This window comes from Cydia splendana, chromosome 19 (genome assembly GCF_910591565.1).
Source record: "Cydia splendana chromosome 19, ilCydSple1.2, whole genome shotgun sequence".
Classification (NCBI taxonomy): Eukaryota; Metazoa; Arthropoda; class Insecta; order Lepidoptera; family Tortricidae; genus Cydia; species Cydia splendana.
The window spans coordinates 10,462,165-10,488,869 of record NC_085978.1 but is presented as its reverse complement, the minus strand read 5'-3'; the positions used below and the strand labels follow the sequence as shown (position 1 = coordinate 10,488,869).

General features: G+C 37.7%; 1 protein-coding gene across 1 annotated transcript; it reads left to right on the top strand.

The window, feature by feature from the left end:
• Positions 1 to 6,480: 6,480 nt before the first annotated feature.
• LOC134799786 (vacuolar protein sorting-associated protein 16 homolog) lies at positions 6,481 to 9,319 on the top strand. The gene is made up of 4 exons (XM_063772196.1): positions 6,481 to 6,882; positions 7,170 to 7,316; positions 7,665 to 7,763; positions 9,214 to 9,319. Exons 1-3 carry the CDS (start codon positions 6,712 to 6,714, stop codon positions 7,716 to 7,718), a joined length of 372 nt encoding a protein of 123 aa, XP_063628266.1. The 5' UTR covers positions 6,481 to 6,711; the 3' UTR covers positions 7,719 to 7,763; positions 9,214 to 9,319.
• The last annotated feature ends 17,386 nt before the right edge of the window (positions 9,320 to 26,705 follow it).

The following is a 26,705-nucleotide window of genomic DNA, read 5'->3' as shown; positions in this document are numbered from 1 at the left end:
AATCAAAAAATGGTTGATGGTGACACCTATTCATTTTGAAAAATCTATCCAACGACACCCCACATCACAGGATTAAAGGCGAAAATAAATAAAAAATATTTTGTACAGGAGCTACCCTAAAAAAAAATTTTTTTTGTAATTTTTGTGTTACTACTTTGTCGCCATGATTGATTTATGTATCCATGCCCAATTTCAGCTTTCTAGCACTAACCACCACGGAGAAAAGCCGGGGACAGACAGGCGGACGTTTCGGGTGCTACACAACTTCAAACTTTAAAACATACGATTAAAGCAGACGCTAAAACAATAATTACTACACATTTGAATAGATTCACATCATAGCCTTTCTTTGGCAAAACATGTTTGGCTATAGTTAATTACGGGGAAAGTTACACATATTTTTGGTTCTTTTTCGTTTCGGGTGTTACTTTGAGACCACAGTCTAGAATACTCTTCTAAAAACCGATTAATCCATGCTTTTGATGCTAGCACGCAAGCTACGTAAAATACGTAGACAGTGCCATGATGAGTAAATATGCCGATTCATTATACGTGTGCGGTCTACTGTTATACATGTAACAGCTACGTATCTTATAGTTAGGGAGGCGAGGTAGCTAAATGGCGTAATTCAACGGCGCCGTCGAGACCTATCAAAATCGAAAGATAAAATAATTTCGAAAAGAAAAGCTCGTATGGCAAAAACCATTTTAGCGGTGGGTTTGGCGTGTACGGTTTTTCAAAAATGTTAAAAAAAACAGTTACTTGGGCATTCTCGAGCGCGTCAGATATTCATACTACGTATGCCCCGAGTGCCTCTGATAACAACGGTATACTAATCTGCCGGTTTGCGTGGTGGGGGTAGGCATATAAAGTAGTCAAAAATGCAAAAAAAAAAAATTTACTCGAGCGCGTCAGATTTTCGGAAGGGGTGTTAAGTAGGCCCCAAGGAAGCTTCCTTTAAAAAAACTGACGATTTCGGCGTGACGATAAGTTACGATGAATTTTTGAAAATGCAAAAAAAAAAAGTTTTTTTGAAATACTCGAGCGCGTCAGATTTTCATAGGCGAGGTTTATCTCGGTATCCTGAAAGCATATTTTTTTAATCTGACAAAAATGTTGGTGGGTTCTCTTAATCTGACCGAAAAAGGTTTTTTGGTTTCTGTTTTTTCCTTTCTTTCTTCTTGATAAAACGGGGAATTTAAGAATGACAATAAAATTACCTTTTTTGTTAATTTAAACTTTTTTTTTGTAAAATGTATCGTTCGCGACTTATATGCCGCAACGCGTTCTTAGGGAGACGAAATGGCTCCTCCACACTTCCGGTCATGCGGAAACCGGCAGATTTTGTATTTTTAGTAAGTTTTAGATTATATTCTTCAAAATAAAAAATAAAAAAATCGTGCTCGAGAATGCCGGATTAACGTTTTTTTTTTACAAGTTCGCGACCCTATAACTCGGCGGCGTCAAAGACTTATCGTCAGATTAGTTAAATTTAGTCTTTAAACACTAAAATCAACCCCCAATATCTTAATCTGAGGCGCTCGAGTATTTCAGACTATCCATTTTTTTTTACTAATCTGATCGTCTATCCTAGGCGCGCGTCACTACATATAGAGCTAAATACTTTACAAGGTTGTTCTATTAGGTCTAAGGTATCTCTCATATCTTAAACTGCCACGCTCGAGTATTGCCGAAAATTCCCCTATTCGCCTCCCTAACTATTACGTAGCCCATGCCAGTACGTAAGGACCAGTCACCTGACGCTAACACGCAAGGTACGTATAATACGTAGACAGTGCCATGATGAGTAAATATGCCGATTCATTATACGTGTGCGGTCTACTGTTATACATGTAGCAGCTACGTATCTTACGTAGCCCATGCCAGTACGTAAGAACCCAGTCACCTGATGCTAGCACGCAAGCTACGTAAAATACGTAGGCAGTGCCATGATGAGTAAATATGCATATTCATTATACGTGTGCGGTCTACTGTTATACATGTAGCAGCTACGTATCTTACGTAGCCCACGCCAGTACGTAAGGACCAGTCACCTGACGCTAGCACGCAAGCTATACCCCCAAATATATACCCCAGGGGAGAATCTCTGCATAGACGAATCTTTAATTTTGTCTAGAGGCCGGAGTGGCATTCGCCAATATATTAAAGGTAAACGCCACAAATATGGCATCAAAATGTATGTGTTAGCCACTCCTGGTGGCCTTGTCCTCCAATCTCATATGTACAGAGGGAAAAATGATATTGAAATTGGAGGGCAAGGCCATACAGGCAAGGTAGTGGCTAAACTTCTCCAGTCATATTTAGAAAAGGGCCGTCATATTTTCATGGACAATTTTTATAAGTGTCGGGCTCGCAAAAATTTTAATGGCAAAAAAAACTAATGTTACCGGAACGTTGCGATCTCGATGAAAAAATTGGGCAAAGGAGGCAGCATATATATTAGGTTCGATAAGAATGGGATTTGTGTTTGCAAGTGGAAAGACTTAAATTCTATGTTTTTATCACTACAAAATCCTGCCTTTTTTGGTTGTGACGCCTGTGACTATATTTTTTGTCATTCGTGTACTTTAATAATGAAAATATACCAAATTTACTTCCTTTAAGGTAAAGGGCCCCTGTTTCGGCAGGTTAAGGCTCTTGAGAGTTTGTATTTTTTTTTTAAATATTACTAAGCATATACCTTGAAAGCTTTTGAGTAAGTTATATTAGTTCTTTGTTTCGAATTTTTTCGTGAACCTCTTATTTGGCTCCCATTTCGTGATACAAATTTAGGTCAGCTCCTAAGTTCGTGAATTCGTGTCCCCTGTTTCGGAATAAAGTTTTCTTAGAGTAATTGGTGATAATTTGCTGATAATCATTTTAAATATTTAACGGTCTTACCTACTTACGAGTAATTGTAAGGTCAAATTAAAAGTAATATTTAAAATTAATGTTAAATTGAGAGCTAGCTTAAAGTTTTTTGTACTCGTCGACTTTAATGGTTGAATTATGACTTTGTAAACCATATGGGTACTTTAATACTTGATTATAAGCCGAACTATATAAATTAAAAATATATAATAATAATAATTAAACTGAAACCGGTTCACGGGTATCTATTGATGTACCCGTGAATGGGTTCCAGCAGGCGTTCTATATGCAATCAAATTTCTCCAAACGGCCTCTACGTGTTGGATCCATATCCCCACGCACGCCTTTGTAAATGACCGGGCTCGAAAGACCCGAGAGTTTTAAAACGGAGATACAAATAATAATTATTTACAAAAAAAATGTACTATCTTATACGTTAAATATAAACATAGACAAAAATAAATCAAATAAATTGAATTATAAATAAAATTGTGCTAGTAGTTAATATGAGAATATACGTGGAATATACCTTAAAATTTTTAACTCGGGTCACATTCAAACTCGTTTCATGAGAATTCTAGTGAAAAAAACGTATACCGAATTTCGTTCAAACGAAACTTGATGAAATACATTAATTGTTTTCTAATTTATTTTTTTAATTTTATTCGATGTTATATTTAAAAACAAGCACTCATAATGTATCTAGAAAAACCTTGATTCGTTAGTGGCACGAAATAGGAGACACACGAAAAATAAAATGACCGCTATTTCGTGAGTCGATTTATTGCAATTTTAAGGTATTTCTATGCATATATTCAGTCTTTTTTCTTATCAAATCAATTACTAAGGAACCCACAGAAACACTCCCAAAAACTTTTATTCGAATGGGTTTAGCTTTTCCTTCCTATAAGCTTAACAAGTGAGAGCGCGCACCTTACGCCTAAAAAAAGTGCACGCATACAACACAGCTGCTCGCGGCCGTCTGACAGTTTCGACCGTCGTATTACTCTCAGTTTAATCACTAAAATATTGGTTATTATTTTATTGAAGAGATTAAATAATACATTTTTTTTTCATATGTATAATTTGAATAAAAAATATTTGAATTCCTTATTATTTGCGCCAGAAACAAAACTAACGAAATAACGTACTAACACGAACTTGGGGCCCTTTACCTTATTTATGAAATATTTTTATTGAATATTGTATCACGTCCAAGGTCATATTTTACTTTTACAGTATTTTGTGTGTTTTATTAAAAACGAAGACTTATACTCACATTCCCTAATACTGTACCTTTATTTTCGTAATTTTTTAATGACTTCATTGTAAATTTATCATTTTTTGTTGAAAATAACCGTAACCGATTCTAACCGATATTCGGTTATTTTTCGGGCATAACCGTAACCGAAACTGGTTATGAAGTTCGGCCGGTTATTGCATTCCCTACAGGGCAAGCTATGCTGGCGCCATCTGCTAAATACTTTGATCGGCCAACCCCATTTGTGGCGTTTTCCTTGGATATGACACCGTAGGATTGTGAACCCGTTAGTTTATAATCTAACGTAGGTTAGGTTAGGTTAGATTGTAATCTCCCTACCGTCCGTTTATAATTTAACTAGCGATATTATAAACTGACGACTGACGAGTGTTTACAATTTTACGGTGACATATAATTATATTGCCTAATCCCACTGCGCCCTCTCGATAAAATCATGGATTCGTCAATCGATAAATTAATATTCTCCCAGGACTATACAATTCAGTCATTCTATGATTAAAATAACTAAACAATGAATCTAAATTGTCCTGTCCAAACCTTAACCATCTAAACATAATTAAAAATCTGTTACACGAAATATAAAATGTACGAACTATATCTTTCTATTTTCGCACCGTGAACCACGTTCGATGTGTTGCCTCCCTGTCACACTTACGTACGAATTTACAAGTGCGACAGAGAGGCAATACGTCGAACGCGTTTTGCGATTGGTCTTGGTGTAGGTACGTCAAGGTACGTATTTTTACGTAGCTGGCGTACTTAAATAAAGATGCGTTATTAGAAAGCGTGTCCTTGGCAAGTGTTGCCAACATAACGCATTTCATGTCAAATCTAGCGGATTAGAATAAATCGTATCCCACCCATGACTCGTGGGATTGGGGATTGGAAAGCGCTCAGGCCCGGTGTATTTGCCTTTCTTTTGCTAGAATAATACGCAAGAGCGATAGAGAGGCAAATAGACGATCGAACGATAGAAATTGTTCGCGGTAGCTTACCCCCAGGTCGAGTCAAAGGGCCTACCGAGAAACACTAAAATCGAAATTTCGTTGTCTGCCTCTCTATCACTCTTAAAGAGGCAGATAACTACATTTTTCAATTACCTATATAAAGTTTTAGCATTTTTTTAGCACATTTCAAAATTATCTAGCATATTTCTGGCATAATCTAGAATCTAGACATAAGTCTGGTATTTTTTCAAATTCCGAGTTGGCAACACCGTGGAAGAAAAGGGAAACCACTGATACCAGTCGCAAGAGAAAACAAACGAGCGTCGGCACGTTTTTGCTATGGCGGTGTATTAAAAATTGTTTAATTGTGAAAAGACTACCTGTGACGGTTCTGTGTCTGTGTATTAAGTGCCAGGAACCTCGGAACATTAAATTGAAGCATCAACAAGAGCGGGGGCTCTGCCCCTGACCACCTTTGGAGCCGGCTTCCATCCCATTACGAGGCGGTTATCAACAGGTAACTACTGTGTTATTTGTTTGTGTAAGTACCTAGTTGATGATATGTAATTGCCTGAACATATATATCTATGGGTTGGTGATAGGTAATTAAATTAAAATAATAGTTGTTAACAGAATAATTATTTAATTTTGTTCTATACTAAAATCATTCATTTTCATTAAAGATGTTCGTCAAATCTATTATCCATTTAAAAGTTTAAATGGTAGGCTTGTCTGGGGAAGAATGTGTCGCGGCCATTTTGACGTGAAATGTGATTTGCTAATTTGCAAATGATTAAAAACCGGCCAAATGCGAGTCGGACTCGCGCACGGAGGGTTCCGCACCATCAAAAAAAATAGAGCAAAAAGATCCCTTAAATATTTATTTTATTTTATTTTTAGTATTTGTTGTTATAGCGGCAACTGAGATACATCATTTGTGAAAATTTCAACTGTCTAGCTATCGCGGTTCATGAGATACAGCCTGGTGACAGACGGACGGACGGACGGACAGCGAAGTCTTAGTAACAGAGTCCCGTTTTTTACCCTTTGGGTACGGAACCCTAAAAAACTGACTGATTAAAGGCTTCGTCACACAGGCGCGTTTTCCGGGCGGGGCGTGAGCGTTTTATATGTAAAAGCGGATGGATAGGAATCATTCTAGATTATATCTTCATACTTAAAAACACTGAATTAATAAAATTATACTAATGCAGCAGGTGCCCAAAATATAATAAGCAGACAGGTGGTTATCTACCTTGTTTGGTTGATACCTTGCTATTAACAATTAGCATAAACATTGTCAGAAATGATTAAATTGTAAAAAGTCTCAACTGAGCTGGCATCTTTCTTGCCACCATACACTTACTATAAGTATATATTAGAAAGGGAATATACTATTAGAAAGGGAGTACTGCCATATCCTTAGCACCATCCCATAGGTGCCATTTTAGATATGAAATTTAGCTTAGAGTCTATTCGGAAAGAGAAGAATAGTGAAACATATAAAAAATAACTACAAATGTATTTTACATGACTGAAACCATTTTTTTATTTTTTGTTACAATTTAAATTCTTTAAGTAATATTTTACAGGCGTTTAGAAATTTACAACATGAACTGGTCCATGGATGAGGGCCTAGACAACATGATCATCAGTGGAGCCCTGTACGGAGTGCCTATTGCTGTGGTGCGGGACCGGAAGCAGTTTGGCAGGATTGCAACCACTGCCAAACCTGTCATAACAATTTACAACTGTGTAGGGAATGTTATATCAAACATTTTGGTAAGTAATTTATTTAATATCTAAATTCCCTTTTAAAAATATTGTTAACAGTAAGTTAAAAATGTTGTTAACCACACATTTTCAAGTGTCCTGTTAACCTCTGTATCCCTGATCCTTAATCCCTAAATAATATTAGAAATGCTAAAGAGGTACCTACTCTCAGTCTGTCTGTTTTCACGCTTAAACATCTGAATCAATTAGCATATTACACAAATGAAAAATGCCTTTACAAGGATTTGACCCAGGCATTGTAGTTTGAAACATACCATCATCTGTGATATTTGCAGTGGAACAGCGGAGTCCTGGTCCACATGGGCTGGTCGGACGGGGAGCAGCTGCTGTGTGTGCAGGAGAGCGGAGATGTGCTCGTTTATGACATGTTTGGCGCCTACCAGAAGACATTCAATATGGGGCAAGAAATTAGGGACACTAAGGTACCTATCATATTCTACTTATACATAAGGATATATTTATGTGTGGGTGTGGGGTAAGTGTGGCTGGTCTTTACAACTTTAATTTGAATTAGATATTTCTATGAACAAAAAAAATTACTTAGCTAAACACACTGAATTTACCTAAATGGACTACTGTGTTTATGTAGAAATAACTATATAAAATAAAATGACTCGATTTTATTACTCTTTACTTAACTAAGAATGTACTAGAATGAATGGTACTTATATAATGCACAGTTATACTCGTATTATATGTGCCGATGCATTTTTCCTCCCCTACTCTACTATTATATTCCCTACTATATTGTTTATACTGTTTGTGAACAGGTCAGCAAAGCACAGCTGTTCCCAAATAGGACTGGCTCTAACACCAACCGCTGAGCAACATCTCCGAGCCCAAAGTCAGGCCCGTACCAGATCTGCCACGTAAGTTGTTCAATTTGTTATATTTATTAAAATAAAAAGTGTAATATAACATTTATTTTTATGTTCAACTTGTTTTTAGGGTACCCCAAAACAAAAGGAAACAACTAAACCCTTATAGGATAACTATAATGTCCGTCCGTCCGTCTGTCTGTCAACGTACAATTATCCTTATTACAATAATCCGTACTATGAATATTTTAAACATACTAGAAAGTTAAATGGTGGGGACTAGAGACAGGTTTATTCCTATACACAACTTGTTCTGTGCGTGGCTTCTCTTGTTTCTATGTATACCTGGCAGTACTGAAAGAGAATGAGCTAAGTATTTATTATTTATGACTGTGACTGTTTTAGATTCAATTTGTTTACCCCAAATCAAGCAAACTTACTATCCGGTATCACAGAATAAATAATAGTATTATCATACAGAACGGCCACGCACCGCCCCGCCCCGACTCTCATTACCTCGCCCCGCGACATGAATTTTTATCATTTTATTTGTTATGAAATGGAATTTTTATGTTTAATTATAGTAAGTCGGTTTGCTGCTGACGACACATATTGCTGATTTTTGACAGGAAGTACCACCCGGAAAATTTTGATGTTCTGGCAAATAGTAGACCAGTCGGTCATAGCCATACGATCCGAAAAAACTCTAGGGGTGTCACTACTTAACAATCGCAAAAAAAATATTGAACTTTTAATTTTGTCCTAGTTTTCTATTTTTTATGACAATAAAAAAACATTTAAAGTGAAAAACTGTCACAATGTCACAAATAGGATGTTGATACTTAGCATAAATATTCGTCACTAGAAGAGGTAGCCATAAAAAAAAACAACAGGTTGCACTCCGGGAGTGCCGACAGAAGTGAAAACTCAATGACTAGTCCAAAATGTCTGCAGCACTATGTATAATTGATCCATCCTCCTTTCTATTGAAAAACTTTAGTTACGAAATTGCTGGTCGCAGGTTGTTGGTGAGCTTGTTTAAAATTTGAAATTCAAATTTATAGCGTTAATTGTTTAAAATTCGAATAGAAATTGTAAAGTTACTGCAGACCTCGCATCTTAATATATTTGGTCATGATATTTTGAGTTTTATTCACCAGTACTAGAGTTCACTTTTATTAGCGATATCATCAAGATATCGCTTTATTGAATTATGTCATGGAGTTTTTCTTTATTGATTTAAATGCCATCTAAATGAGTAGCCATCTAAACCTTACGGTCACATGATCGCCTTACGGTCACGTGATCGCCTTACGCTGTCTTGAGTTTATCATTTTTTCCCCACCTCAAAAAGTGCCCAGCGCCGCTACAGAAGTTTTCACTTCAAAAAAACAGTCTGTTTAACGCAAGGGCCGATTTACTATGGAAAGCCGACTATGGCCTTTATACGATTTTATGATCTTTTGTTACTTTTTAAAATAACCATTGCCAATTGTTTCAGATGACGACACAGAGACTGTAAGGAACGTTTGTCTTATGCTTCTGGCATATGTCAGAAACGTATCGCCGGCTCGAAAACGGAAAGGCGCAGTGGCTCTGAAGTTTTCTCGCGCGGAAATAAGCGACGGATTTTTCAAACAAGTGTCATCAGAAGCACATGTCATTAGCTACATAATCGAGAAGAGAGAACAATACATGAAATAGAAGTGGACTATGCAGCCATTTGTTATTTTACTATTTTTTGTTACTATTCGTACACTCAGTATTTTTTTGTATTTGTCTATTATTCTTTTGGAACATATGTACACCCTTAAAACATGTCTTAAATCAGAAATAATAGTAACACAATTTACAATTACAGAAGTAACAAGTGAATGTCATTATTGTTTTAGTCACTAGAGTCCTAGATCAGTCAACAGAGTGATCACTACCTGTGAGCGTCTATCAAATGGTGTTCTTATGTTGTAGAATCCCAATTGGATAAAAACCCACAGATCATTACATTCTTCGGGATAGCAAGCTCCGGTTGATTGGTATATTTTAAAGACACAGTCTATGGCAGTTACAAGTTTTTCGAAACGGTAAACAGTTTCGTTGACGACAACGTATGCAGCGTTTACATTCGATATTAAAAAAATACCCAGTAGTTACCACTATCTTAGTTTGGTGGTAAAAGGTGGGGAAAAAAAACCCAGTAGTTACCACTGGTAACAACGTGGTGGTAACTAGTGGGAATAAGCCTTGATCTTAAGCATAATATTAATATAGTACTTTTGTTTGTAATAGGTATTTAAATAATGGTCAACAATAATCTGTCATAAAATGTTGTAAAATAATACAGTTTCAAACTGATTAGTTTATGTTAGTTTGTTTGTAATATTTCTATTGACATAAACATTGGAATCACTCAAATGCATATTTTTTTCTAATAGCTCACTTCAATTAGCAGTCCTTTACCTAAAAAAATTGTATCGTACTTGAATAGGTTTGCTTAAATAGGTACTTAATATTTGTAAAGCTCCAAGTAATTATAAGTTAATGCGGTTTTTTACTTTATTAAATTGAAGAATCATGCAAAACTACGTTTACGTAATCTGCCATGTAATTCTCTAAGCAATGTCGTTCGTGAAATCCATACTTGCATTGATATTAAACCTAAAATTTGTTGTCAATGATGTTGATAGGAGAATATCATGGCTGGACAGGTGCGATAATGGCTCAGGATCAGTAAATAAAATGTCATCCTACGTATGTTGATAAGTTGGCCAGGTACCGTACCGTATAATATTTATTGTACTATTATCGTGTGTCCTAATAGGTCTACATAGTAGCTTTGTATAATTATAATGGTATAGGGAGTATTACTGCAATGTTCTGCCGCCAGAGTGCAGCACTAGCACAAACTGTAAACCATATAAGAGTAGCTTATAATATACTATGCCGTAAACAGTTTTTAGACCAGTTTTCACAGATTATTTGTTACGAACAAATATGACATTGATGCATCGAGGAGGTTTGTTTACTGTTTGTTCTAGTGGCGCCCCCCACGCAGTTTTGCGTAATATTGCCTATTATACTTAATACTTACACTAGATAATATTTATGCTGGTCAGTTGTCGTACTGATTTGGGTTCTAGCCTCCCGAGTCCCGCTTGTCATTTTTGCAGTTTTGAATTTGGAACCTTGTAGGTACCTATTTTATTTTAATCTAAAATTCGATTTGGATTAAAGCCTTTATAAAGGCCTCAGGGACTCAGGAGGCTAGAGTCTGATGAGCGAAAAAAATGAGTTTTGACATGACGATAGTATCAACCTTCAAGTTAGTTCCTTTACCTACCACGACTCATGTTTTTTCGCACAAACTCTTAATAATTGTGTTTTACGTATGTACATACACTGTGACAGGTACTGTACTTGCTCAGGCAAAGTATATAACGGTGCGGCCTATGTATGTATGTATCGACAGGTACCGTAATTGCTCAGGCAAAGTATATAATGGTGCGGCCTACGTATACTTAAACGTATGCCTGACAGGTAACTTACTGGCTCAGATCCAGTGTATAATAGAACATCCTACGTACGTAGCGTAGATATGCCGGTGAGGTACCGTACTGATTCTTGTCCAGTATATAATGGAATATCCCACGTATGTAGTACAGTCGTCATCAGATATATCTGAGCGGCCAGCGAGCTCACAAATATCTGAACATGCCTTTATTGTCAAGGTGTTACAGTGCGTGTTCAGACATTTTTGACCACCTCGTCCGCCCCGATATATCTGATGGCGACTGTACTACGTACGTGGGATATTCCATTATATACTGGACCAGAATCAGTACGGTACCTCACCGGCATATCATCGTACGTAGGATGTTCTATTACACACTGGATCTGAGCCAGTAAGTTACCTGTCCGGCATACGTATATACGTAGACCGCACCATTATATACTTTACCTGATCAAGTACGGTACCTGTCCGGCATACGTACATATGTAGGCCGCACCATTATATACTTTACCTGAACAAGTACGGTACCTGTCCGGCATACGTACATACGTAGACCGCACCATTATATACTTTACCTGATCAAGTACGGTACCTCTCCGGCATACGTACATATGTAGGCCGCACCATTATATAGTTTACCTGAACAAGTACGGTACCTGTCCGGCATACGTACATACGTAGACCGCACCATTATATACTTTACTTGATCAAGTACGATACCTGTCCGGCATACGTACATATGTAGACCGCACCATTATATACTTTACCTGATCAAGTACGATACCTGTCCGGCATACGTACATATGTAGGCCGCACAATTATATACTTTACCTGAACAAGTACGGTACCTGTCCGGCACACGTACATACGTAGGCCGCACCGTTATATACTTTACTTGAGCAAGTACAGTACCTGTCCGGCATACGTACATACGTAGGCCGCACCATTATATACTTTACTTGATTAAGTACGGTACCTGTCCGGCATACGTAAATACGTAGGCTGCACCATTATATACTTTACCTGAACAAGTACGTTACCTGTCCGGCATACGTACATACATAGGCCGCACCGTTATATACATTACCTGAGCAAGTACAGTACCTGTCCGGCATACGTACATACGTAGGCCGCACCATTATATACTTTACCTGATCAAGTACGGTACCTGACTGGCATACGTAAATACGTAGGCTGCACCATTATATACGTTACCTGAACAAGTACGTTACCTGTCCGGCATACGTACATACATAGGCCGCACCGTTATATACTTTACCTGCGCAAGTATAGTACCTGTCCGGCATACGTACATACGTGGGCCGCACCATTATGTACTTTACCTGAGCAACTACAGTACCTGTCCGGCATACGTATATACGTAGGCCGCAACATTATATACTTTACCTGATCAAGTACGGTACCTGTCCGCCATACGTAAATACGTAGGCTGCACCATTATATACTTTACCTGAACAAGTACGTTACCTGTCCGGCATACGTACATACGTAGGCCGCACCATTATGTACTTTACCTGAGCAACTACAGTACCTGTCCGGCATACGTATATACGTAGGCCGCACCATTATATACTTTACCTGATCAAGTACGGTACCTGTCCGGCATACAGAAATACGTAGGCTGCACCATTATATACTTTACCTGAACAAGTACGTTACCTGTCCAGCATACGTACATACATAGGCCGCACCGTTATATACTATACCTGAGCAAGTACAGTACCTGTCCGGCGTACGTACATACGTAGGCTGCACCATTATATACTTTACCTGAGCAAGTACATTACCTGTCCGGCATACGTACATACGTAGGCCGCACCATTATGTACTTTACCTGAGCAAGTACAGTACCTGTCCGGCATACGTATATACGTAGGCCGCACCATTATGTACTTTACCTGAGCAACTACAGTACCTGTCCGGGATACGTACATACGTAGACCACACCATTATAAACTTTACCTGATCAAGTACGTTACCTGTCCGGCATACGTACATACGTAGGCCGCACCATTATATACTTTACCTAAGCAACTACAGTACCTGTCCGGCATACGTACATACGTAGACCACACCATTATAAACTTTACCTGATCAAGTAGGTTACCTGTCGCCATACGTACATACGTAGGCCGCACCATTATATACTTTACCTAAGCAACTACAGTACCTGTCCGGCATACGTAAATACGTAGGCAATACAATTATTTACTGGACCTGACCCTAACCAAACCTACACATACGTAATATACACCGTGCTTTCATGGATAATTTTGGGCGTATCGACAGCTACTTATTGTAAGTAGCAAACACCCTACCTACTTATTGTACGTAGGAAAACGTGCCAGTGGTAAATTACGTAGCCGTACCAATTACTTTTATCAGTAGCGCGGCTACTTACGCTTAACTACGTACGCAACATTGTGCCGGCTACAAACGTCATGCTGTATCATTTTTCCATGTATTTTCCGTATGCGGGCTACTTAAAATTTTCTCCGTGTAGGTAGGTATTCAATCTCCAGAAAAAGAATGCCTGCTGCAACAAAATCTACTCTAGCAACTGTAACTTTAAAATACATAATAAAATTAGCAACAACACAGCTTCGAACTTTGTTGCTTAAAGGTATCCATGTTGTGAAAAATTGTATTGAGAGAAATTATGGTTTTTTATCAGTTGTTGTTGAATCAAGATTCCAAGCAGTCTCGCCTCAAAGAACTATGGAAGCTTCAAGGTAATAATATATTATTTCTATTTAGTATGGCATCAGTATTTATGTACTGAAAGATAAAATCTGACATAAAAAACTTAACAAAACAAAGCAATCCCACCAAAAACATTCTGTAAAAAACTAGCCAAGTCTCGATGGAGCTGCTTGTTTATCTCTAAAAAGTAATGAAATCTAGACAAAGTCGTGCCAAGTCTAAGGTTCCTTACTGCGATTTCTTTATTATTATAGTTAATGTTGTGTGACTTGGCCGTTGAAGGGTACACAAGGGTACAAAACCAGGTGCTCCATGACACCATTGCACCAACCTGTCGCCAGAACCGCTACCCATTGACGATGGAAAATTGCCACTTGGAAAACGTTGATTCAATAACCAGTCAATTGTAGGCTTGATAAAGCTGCGTATTTCAATAATACTTATGTATAGGCGAGCCTGAAACAAACACTTCTTTTTGAAGCGTCAAATCGACCATCGATCTAACATAAAATAGACGTACAGACGGACTTCTATCAATGATTAGAAGTCCGTCTGTACTGGAAATAATTTTTTATACTGTATGTTTGGTGTCATGGAGCACCTGGTTTTGTACCCTTGTGTACCCTTCAACGGCCAAGTCACACAACATTAACTATAATAATAAAGAAATCGCAGTAAGGAACCTTAGACTTGGCACGACTTTGTCTAGATTTCATTACTTTTTAGAGATAAACAAGCAGCTCCATCGAGACTTGGCTAGTTTTTTACAGAATGTTTTTGGTGGGATTTCACTTCTTTTTGTAGAAACCTGGGCATATTGATTTATTTTATTAGATTTTCTTATTTGACATATTTTTTTTCTTTTTAGTAGTTTTTTTATTACCATATCTCTAAAGGCTCCGTCACACATGAGCGTTTTCAAAGCGCGGCGTGAGCGGGGACGATGCGAGCGTGACGCGAGCGCCCGCCGGCGCGCTGCGCGCGCGACCCGCTTTGATCACGCCCGCGCAGTCACACACAACACAGCGCATGTTGCGAGCGGTCACTCGATTACTGAACGTTCGACGTTGAATAGTTTCACGAGCGTTTTGTAGCCTGCAGCAGTATATTGCGACAATACTGCCGACTGCATTACTGCAGCAAATGTCAAATACGATGATACTGACCGAATTTTTGATATTTACCTCAGTAATTCAGTCGGCAGTAGTGCATGCTGCAATCCTGCTGCAGTATAGCTGCCGACTGCATTACTGCCAAAAATGTCAAAGTTGATGTATTTTTAACCGCCTTAAAATAAAGGTTCTCAGTTTGACCCGTATGTATGTTTGTTCGCGATTATCTCGCGTTTGGCTGAACCGATTTTGATGCGGTTTTCAGAAAAGTGTTTGTTACATTCTGGTAAAGGTTTTAGTATACATAGATCTGAGCTGATGCTGAACCCTGGCTGTACCTAGTGGAACTCAGGTTTAGTGCAACATAAGCCCACGCTATTGGTCATCCGTCACATCTTGATGAGCACTTGGGAGAGCAGTACCTTAGACAGAGCTGATGCTGAACCCTGGCTGTACCTAGTGGAACTCAGGTTTGGTACAACATAAGCCCACGCTATTTTGGTCATCCGTCACATCTTGATGAGCACTTGGGAGAGCAGTACCCAAGATAGAGCTGATGCTGAACCCTGGCTGTACCTAGTGGAACTCAGGTTTGGTGCAACATAGGCACACTTTGTTTTGGTTAACCGACTTGTCGTCGTGTGCCTGTTGCAGAGTTCCACTAGGCGGTCATCAAGATGTAACGGATGACCAAAATAGCGTGGGGCTATGTTGCACCAAACCTAAGTTCCACTAGGTACAGCCAGGGTTCAGCATCAGCTCTATTTCAGGTACTGCTCTCCCAAGTGCTCATCAAGATGTGATGGATGACCAAACTAGCGTTGGCCTATGTTGCACCAAACCTGAGTTCCAGTAGGTACAGCCAGGGTTCAGCATTAGCTCTATCTTGGGTACTGCTCTCCCAAGTGCTCATCAAGATGTGACGGATGACCAAAATAGCGTTGGCCTATGTTGCACCAAACCTGAGTTCCACTAGGTACAGCTAGCGTTCAGCATCAGCTCTATTTCAGGTACTGCTCTCCCAAGTGCTCACCAAGATGTGACGGATGACCAAAATAGCGTGGGCCTATGTTGCACCAAACCTGAGTTCCAATAGGTACAGCCAGGGTTCAGCATCAGCTCTATCTTGGGTACTGCGTTCCCAAGTGCTCATCAAGATGTAACGGATGACCAAAATAGCGTGGGCCTATGTTGCACCAAACCTGAGTTCCACTAGGTACAGCCAGGGTTCAGCATCAGCTCTATCTTGGGTACTGCTCTCCCAAGTGCTCATCAAGATGTGACGGATGACCAAAATAGCGTGGGCGTATGTTGCACCAAACCTGAGTTCCACTAGGTACAGCCAGGGTTCAGCATCAGCTCCATCTTGGGTACTACTCTCCCAAAGGCTCATCAAGGCGTGTCGGATGATCAAAACAGTGTGTGCATATGTTGCACCAAGCCTGAGTTCCACTAGGTACAGCCAGGGTTCAGCATCAGCTCCATCTTGGGTACTACTTTCCCAAAGGCTCATCAAGGCGTGTCGGATGACCAAAACAGTGTGTACATATGTTGCACCAAGCAAAACGCCTATGTCTGACGGAGCCTTAATACAGCTGAGACCAGCTGAGGGTTCTTCATCAGATACTTCAGACCTTCGATTTTTGACATCAAATGAAGCGGCCCACCAATTTGAATATTTTTTGTAAAGGCGGTATGTCGATTTCCAATAGTTTGGTTGGGCTCTTGTGTTTTCTAATCAGGGTCACCAGGTACTCCAGATCTTCGATTATCCTAGTTTTTATAGTTTTCCCTTTATGTGGCCATTAAACCCTAACTCTGTACCAAATTTCAGCTCTCTGAGTTTATGGGAAGTACTAGTTCTATTCTGATGATCATAAGTGAGTGAGTGTGTGTCATAAATGCGAAACTTTGCTTTCGCTTAACTTCGGAACTAAATGACCTACAGACTTGAAATTGTGGATTTTAAGTATGTGATTATAGCTTACTGGATGACGAAAATTTCTGCGTTCTGGTCTTATCCAGAGGTTCTCAAATAGGGACCTGAAAATGCGGCGAAATGGTTCCAGTAAAGGATGGTACGGCAGTGTTTGCTTCGCGCTCGACTTGGCGGGGGCACTGCCGTGCCCCCCGATGAGGTTTATATGTCTATTATTTACATTTTGCATAGTTAATTGAGGAATTCCGTGTCCTTCTGTGTTCGAATTACTTAATTATATGTTAGTATTATATGCACTACTAATTTTACGTAGCAACAAAATAAACAAATATTACCATAAATCATTAAATGCGGATGTTGATTTAAAATAAGTTTGATTACACAAACGGGTCTACCGCGATATAATTTCATTGTTTTTACCTTTGTTCATTCATTGTTTTTGTAATCAAATATGTGTACAAAACGCAAGAGTTATGAGTGTTAAAATAAGTTATTTTGGGTCTACCGCTTAACTGAGACGCGTCGTGATAATTAAGTTATCATTGTTTTTGTAATAGACTACGTTGCGGCTGAAAGTTAGTATGTGTGTGACTATGACTAACGTAAAGTTAGCAGTTATTGTGTTATGCTTTAGATCCGCTAATAATACTAGGTACTAGTACTATCCCTACTAATATTATATTTAAAAATGCGATAGAAAGGGAATGCGATCCAGTTCGCGCAGACGCTAACGTAAATGTCAATTGTCAACTCGCGGTTGCCGTGGGTAAGATTAAGTTCTTGGTAGATAGTTACTGTAGTAGACGAAGATATGCATTTTAGAATTAAAATACTAACCCCCTTATTCATAAACGCGCTGCAAGCCTCAATTAAGCTAATAATCGTTTGTCTTTATCTGTCATTCTGACTTATGTAGGTATTTGAAAGAAAGGGATAAAACCTAATTTAACTAAATCAGGCCCGTAAATTTATATGAGTAAGCGGGTTAGTAGTTATATGTACTTTTATACTCGTACTTAGGTAACTAAATAAAAAATATAAATATTTGGACAACGGTTACGTACTACAAAAATATAACAAAACGAAACGTAAAGTCCAATGACTCAGATCGTGATAAAATGCTTTAAGTGATATAAATAAATCACGCACTTCAAATAATACAGAATAGCATACAAAGGATTCCGTGGCGAAAAACTGACAAAAAAAGCGTCGGATGATAAATAACGACATTACGCGCTTTAGTTTAGAATCCCATAGTAAACAAGACACATAGATATCATATGGAGTCGCTATGTATGCCTGTCCATCTGTCCATCCCTTTTCTAAGGTTTAGGCGCACAACAGCACATCACACTGAATAAATTCTATATATGTAGGTATCAAGTGTTCAACTCATTTTTCATGCATTATTCCATTTAAAAAAAAACACAAGATGGTCTGGAAGAAAACCGTACCCCAAATCACAAAGCGCCAATACTTCGAGGAAAAAGAAATACAACTATGCGCAATCAAAGATGTGACTTGTGTAGAGAAGTAGTTGGTGATACTTGCGAACAACAGGCGGAATCGACTCGATAGCATGACAAATCATGACGTAGCTTCTATTTGACGATTGCAAAATTTAAGGAAGGGGTAAACTGAGTCCACGTGCGCAACGTATACAATGCGTTATAACGGAAACATGTAGGTATTTTCCAAGCATACAAACTTCTGGGTTCAGCGGGCTCAGCACGGTTCCATTTTTATCGACTATCACTATGCGCGTCCCTTTCGCACTTACATACTTGTTAGAACGTGACAGGCATGGTGACAAGGGATAAAAACGCGACCGTGCTAAGCCGCCTGATTGTCATAATTATAGCATTGCATACGTTGCGAGCTTCTGTGTTCGCTTAGAGCGCGGCGCGCTTATTCTTTCTTCCGTGGCGTAGGCCCTCGTTTGTCCCTGCCTTTATAAGAACACTAGCGACCCGCCGACTTCGCACGGGTTAATAAATTATACACCTAAACCTTCCTCAAGAATCAGTGTATTGATAGGTGAAAACCGCATGAAAATCCGTTCAGTAGGTTTTGAGTTTATTGCGAACAAACCTACAACCACACAAACAGACAGACGCGGCGGGGGACTTTGTTTTATAAGGTGTAGTGATGGATTTTTAGTACCTACATGTCACTGTGCGAAGTAGGTGCTTTTCGTACTTTACCTGGACTGACTAAAACATTCCAAAATTTGTTACTACCGTACCTATGCAAGTATTTCGAGCATGAATTAAACAAAATGCCTCCTTTTGATCCCTTTTTGCACGCTACGTATTGGTAAGTATATTTTTAACGTAAATAAGCGGCAAAAAATAATGATAAGATGAGGATGATTGGTTTGGTCCATCAGCAGTTAGTGATTTCAACAAAAAACAGATATTATCTAATTATATAATATCTGTTTTTTGTTGGTATAATATACTGGTAAATGCAACCTACCTATTGATACTTTAAATGAGATAGTAGAGAAGATATATATTATGGTACCATTGATACCTATATTATATACTAAGATATTGATGTGCCTTTTCTTTTATACATATTAGTTAGTTATGAAATCCTCAAGAGAAAACAATGCGTAAAATGCCCGTTTTTCGGCTCCTGTTGATTATGTTTATTGATAGAAATAAAAACTGCTTGTTTAAGTTATATTTTATAGTTTTCTTATCTTCAAAAATAATACAGTATTTTTTATCATCTAAAAAATGAGTGACGCCTTAATATAAAAACAAAGATTTTCCCATTTTTTGTCTTCTGTCGAGAGGATAATATCTAATTCATGTTTAAGATACATGTAGGTAATAGTGTAAGTAAAATGTACGTAGCATACTTAACAGGTCCATAAAATAGGAAAGATTTTTCGTCAATTCACCATACGTTTTACTTTATGACAGGTACCTTCTGTAACCGCACAAATATCCACCAAAAACTTTGTAAAATTGGAAATCTTATATAACATAGCAACCCAGTTTTTACTACACTTCAACAGTTTATTGACTTCACGCGTATTTAAATTACTCCAACATCGGTTTCCAACATTTGCCGGCGAAGAGGTAGGCCATTCTTATTTGTCTTACTCTCGTGCCGAGTCGAAACCCAAACTACCAGTATATGCGAGTTCTCCGCCTGCATATAGTTGTTACAAGTCTCGAGGTCAAATTACTCTGGTTCTCTCGCTCTTGACTCGCTTGCGTGTGCGCAACTTTATCGTTCCTTGGCAGTGACCTCAGCGACGACCGGCGGTTACGTGCATTACAAATCGCAACCGTTTAACGTTACACAACACGAGGAATGCCTTGTAAAAAGACCAACATTTCGTAGCTCGTTTATAAATCGAACATGAATGGTTTATAAACAAGGTTCATTTTTAAGAAACTACGTAATTAAAAATAAATGATTTTAATAAAGTAACGTGCTAACCAGACAAAATGAGCGTTAAGTTTGATCAGGTTTGATATTGTAATTTTCAACTTTGATTAGTTCCATGCTTGGTCATCTCCGCATGGATTGAGATAAAGTGAAATGAGATGGACTTGGCCGTCATGACAGGTTGCCAAAATTTGGCCAACATGTAAAGGGGCCCACTGATTAACAGTCCGCCGGACGGTATCGGCCTGTCAGTTGTTCGGAACTGTCAAAATTTTGTTCTAACTGACAGGGCGATACCGTTCGGCGGACTGTTAATCAGTGGGCCCCTTTAGGTAGAGTCCGTTTAAGCTAACTTTGCAGTCTTTGCACCGACTTGAACCAAAGTGATGGTGTCGAGATTTAAAAGTCATATTTTCGTAGAAATTTGACATTCATGATGACATTGCCTCAAACTTTGCAAATGCCGTGCAGAGTTAACTTGGTCCGATTCTAACATACTTATAAATGATGAACGAACGAGCGAAAAGGTTTACCGTAGGTCTTCTTATTGGTATTAGACTGATATAGTACCTATAGGTATGAATACGTAAATACGTAATAATAAGTGGGTAATGTAGTACATATTAAAATAAATGCTCTATGACTAATGTTATATAAGTAAAATAGGCAAGTCTAGGAAAATTCAAGAATACTGGGAATCGATACCGGAATTGTTAAGTTGGAAATAAGGCGCACTAGGTATACATATACTTACTAAGATACTTGATTTTTTAACCACATATTAATTGTAGTTTTTTATCACTACACCTTATAAAAGTCCCTCGCCGCGTCTGTCTGTTTGTGTATTTGTATGTTTGTTCGCGATAAACTCAAAAACTACTGAATGGATTTTCATGCGGTTTTCACCTATCAATAGAGTGATTCTTGAGGAAGGTTTAGGTGTATAATTTTAACTAACCCATGCGAAGCCGGGGCGGGTCTCGGGCTAGTTGGATAATAAAGGGAAACATATGATCACAATCTCACCTGATGGTAAGTGCCGATTCGGTCAAGATAGAGCATGCTGACCTAAGAAATCTCTATATACATGAATGTTACTTAACTTTTCATAAGTTTAATAAGTTAAGAAACATTCCCAAGCCCATGCTATCTATTAAGAGACCAAAGACACCATTTAGAAACCAAAGCATGAAGATGTTTAATTAAGATCTTTGTGTGTTGGCCCTAACGATAAAAAGGGGTCAGAAAAAGATCCCTTCTGTGGATCACATCAAAAGCGAATGACCCGCAAGTTCACATATCACATTTTTTTATTTAAGTCTCAAGTACAGAAAAAAAACCTGTAAGGGTGCAGCGGATTTCTAAGACGCGATCGAGTTAAGCATGTATACAATAGAATGTGTTTTATGTGTTAGAATAACAGACCGAAAGAAGGACGGCATTGGCGTAGCAAAAACGTCTCGGTAGTAACCGATTATTATAACCTCTAAAAACATAAATCGCAAACAGTTATGGTGATTCCAAATGAAATTAGATCAAACATAAACCAACCATTACGTAAATATGACAAGCGTGATCAAAATCCGCCACAGTCAAGCTTCCTTAAATTAGTAGATTAGACATTGAATGGCGGAATCAGTCTAATCGTGATCACGGGCGCTGGAGTACAGTCGGAACAATGGGGTATTTGCCTGTGTAAAACCATTAAGATCAATTTTTCTAATTATATCCACTTGTAAAAACTTACTATAGTTCAGTGTCACGAGATTGTTGGTCACTAATTAATTAAACTGCATTTTAATAAGTAATAAAAAAAGTAAATAGCCAATACCAACCTTTTGTGACCAGATAGGTACAAATTAATTTTGACCGTGATATAAAAAATCTTAGTAATTTTTTTTTAAGTTGATAGTAATTGTGATGGATTTTAATTTAATTTAGGTAATTTTAAAACACTGCGTGACTCTCTAATAGAGAATGCTGATGGTGAGAAGAATAGGTATTAAGTTCGTCATTTGCATTTTATTTTATACTGTGCACAATATTGTTCTATTGGTACCTAATCTGCAATTATTTATATTTAAAAAAGTGACCTTGTGATCATGTTTTTTTGGATGGACAAAATAGGTACCTACTTACTACACAAAAACTATAAACACAATCAACGACGGAACGCACAACCGAATCAACGGATCAATAATGTCCACCGGACATATCTACTAAGGTCCATATTTCAGTAGTTTTACTATAGTGAATAACATAAAAAGATAATAAATTCTAAATATACAGGTTATTCTAATGATCTCAGTCTCAGAACATAATCTCTATTTTTCAAACACAAAAAGCACTCAACAAAATGTCACTAAGTGATCCTCATAATCCCCGATAACGCATGCATTTTTTAAATGCGTCAGTCAAATGGCAAATTCAAAGTGCATCCACTGATGTGTTGTCGGCGAGTCCGAAAAGCCGCGAGGTCGGGAAAACCCGAGCTCATCTGTATAACATCAGTCTAATCTGCGTGCGCGCCTGTCGACGGTGCGTCTTCTCGCCCGGCCGTCGTGTTGTTTTAGTGCTAGTGTACACGTGCTTAGGAAATTCAGGTAAATGTTCATATATGTCGGAAATAATTAGGATACATTGTAGGCACTGAGTTTAGTATTTTTTTTTTCAATGAATATAAATTGTGAGAGTTTTATTTGGGTTAAATGGACTTTAAAAGTAATGTGGTTATACATTTTGTGCATACTCGTATTTTCTTTACAAAAGTTTATTTTAAATATTTTACTTAGCGCCGGCAGGGGCTATAATTTCAGCAGTATATGTAACTATGTCAGGTAAGTTTGTTTGTGCGTGTGATCTACGTAACTTCAAAGCTGCTGAGCCGATTTTGACGAATAGGATGTCAATTGACTCGTTGCATTGCAATAGCGGTGACAGCCTATATTTTTAGACTTTCAAAAAGAAATATGTTCTACCTGTCTAAGATACAAAAAAATCTGTAGTCAGTAATAAGTCATTAAATTTATTACTTGTTTCAAAAAATATTTAGTCGTGTGTATGCTAAATGCGTTGAAATATTTCGCCTCAAAAAAGTATGACGCACAAATAACATTAACAATAGAATTTATTAAGGCCATAATAATTTAATTGTTTATCAATGCTATAAAACCTTAATCTAAAAATAATAAAAACTTAACCGATCATATTCGAAATAGTTTTAATTGAAGTCATACTAACTCGATTTTTTAAAAGGCTTTTTGTTAGTGGGATTTTTTTTTTATCTTTTGGAGCGATTATTTCCGTAAATAAGACCGCTGATGTTGTGAATTATGGAATACTAATTTCTGCCCGCGACTTCGTCTGCGTGGAATTATGATGATGATCGATAAAAACTATCCTATGTCCTTCCTCGGGCCTCAAACTATCTCCATTCCGAATTTCATCTAAATCGGTTCAGCGGTTTAAGCGTGAAGAGTAAACAGACAAACAGAGGCAGGTAGAGTTACTTTCGAATTTATAATATTATTATATTATAATAGGGATGATAAGTCCACAATTGTATCACAAATTGGCCATCAAAACCTTGAGCGAACAACAGATCAGACAGATCTAGTTCATCAAAATCATCAACTGTAATTTCAATAATTATTTGAGTGACATTTCCTTATTTGATTGACACGAGCGAGTACATATACATACATTGTCACAATATAATACATACATATCGAAATAATTGTAAAGTTTTATTGCAACTGGAATATTGAAAAGGGAAGTATAGCTACTGACAAAAGGTACTTTTTTCATACAATTTCCATTTCGGGAGAAAACGTTTTCCACTAACATATCACTTTTATTTTGATGTCGATCGTTTCAGCATAATATGTTCTAGGTTTATAACTTTTATAAGATTCGCTTAAAAAATATATTGTAAATTTTGAAAAAAAGGAAAACCTATAAACCTAATTTCTCATTGTGTCAATAACATACTAGAAAATCATGGAGAATGGAAAATATTTAGAACTGGAATAGTAGTTTGTGTTACAAGGGATCAAAATGATATATTTCCGTCAAGGGCGTACATTGAATCCTGAGCGTAATGAGGGATTCAAGTGTTAACGCCCAAGACGAAATAATTTTGATACCGTGTGACACATACTGCTTTTCACATCAACTATGGGGAAAATAAAAAAATCTTAGTGTTGACACTAATTATTATGTTTCATAATATTATTCAAGCTAAAAAAAGAATGCAAAAAATAACAAAAACAGTGTCCTAGGACAGAAAAGTGCCACTTTGATCCCCCCTAGCAGGGAGGAAAAGTGCCACTTTGATCCCACCTAGCGGGGAAGAAAAAGCCCTTTTCCGAATAGGTGATGTGAAAAAACGTTTTCTCTTTTTGTATGGACGATCACGTGCTATAGGTACTTCCCTCTTAAGATTTATTAATGTGAAATTTTTGTGGCCGAGTATCTACAAGATACTAACAGGAGTTTAATAAATATATACCTCTAGTAAATTATAACATTTCTATTTTGTAAAACTAATACCTATTCGAGGATCACATAAACCATTATTATTAATATGGGTTAGCTGCCAAAATGATCTGTATGTTCATGTTTTCTTTTGTGTGTACATAAAATCAATAACCTTCAAGAAAAAAATATTAACATAAACCAAACAATCAGAATTATATATGCAATACAGAAAATCTATTTAAGTACATCATCAGGTTGTATATAATAATTTTCCGGTTTATTGAAATAATTATATTGATAACTAGCTGTGCCCGCGGCTCCGCCCGCGCGTAATTCGGTCTGTGTCAGTAAGCGGCTAATTTCTAATCCTAATTTCTCTCCCTCTCCCCTGGAGGCGGAACTTGAAGTAAAGTTGACATATGGATATGCTAGAGGACTGAAGTCCAGATAAAATATTTTACAATTTATAGGTACCACTAAATAAAGCTACACTCCTAAATCAATAGTTTTATTCGCCCTTATTCAAATTTTACACGTGATTTAAACTTAGAGAATATAACCAAACGGAGTGGTCATTAACAGGCGTTCCCCTCTGTCGAAAACAGGCGGCCAATGGTCAACCGACGTTTATCTGACATGGCTATGTTTACGTTACGTAGGTACACATTTGATGTGCCCCTCCCGCAAAAAACGCCAGACTATTTTATACCGAAAATTATAGACATGGCGTATCCGTTGGTTATATTCTCTAAGGATTTAAACAACAGAGTAGTAGGTGAATATCGGACGATACAGTAAGGTATACGCGCGCGAGCGAAAGCGAAGCGGCCTGCCTGCCTAGAGCGCCACTTACCGTGGTCTTCTTCAGACTCCTGAGGAAGACCACGTGCCCCTTGTAACCGGTTTACTAATATGTGGCCGAAAATTGTATGGCAAATTATCACTACCCAAACTATTTTTCCCATACTATCATTTGGCAAAACTATCAGATGGCAGACCAATGTTTCGCATATATAACATGTCGCAAATGATTATTTACAATATTATTGTATGGCAAAATATTTAGTTGGTCATGTTTCAAAATGTCTTTTATTGTTATGTCGAATGTATTGATAGGCATAAATTATTTTTCGCCTAATATTGTGAATAACCTACCTATCCCTGGGAGCAGTTTCGTTTTTAGGGTCATAAAAAAAAATAACCCTAACCTACCTATCTCTGGGAGCAGATTCGTTTTTAGGGTCACCAAAAAAAAAAATAACCCTAACCTACCTATCTCTGGGAGCAGATTGGTTTTTAGGGTCACCAAAAAAAATAACCCTAACCTACCTATCTCTGGGAGCAGATTCGTTTTTAGGGTCATCAAAAAAAAAAACCCTAACCTACCTATCTCTGGGAGCAGATTCGTTTTTAGGGTCACCAAAAAAAAATAACCCTTACCGACCAATCTCTGGGAGCAGTTTCGTATTTAGGGTCATTAAAAAAAAATAACCCTAACCTACCTATCTCTGGGAGCAGTTTCGTTTTACGGGTCATAAAAAAAATAACCATAACCTACCTACCTCTGGGAGCAGTTTCGTTTTACGGGTCATAAAAAAATGCTAAATATAGTTGTGATCCAATAAAAAGTATGCGAAATTTCAATTTGGGCAAACGTTATTTAACAATAAATAGTTAGGTATAATAAAACATTTGCTTAGTAACTATTTTTCTAAATAAATCGTGGTAAAATGAACATCTGCTAAATAAAATTGTGTTCAAATAAAAATTATGCTAAATAATAATATGCTAAGCATTGGTTTGCCAACTAAAAGTACTGCAAT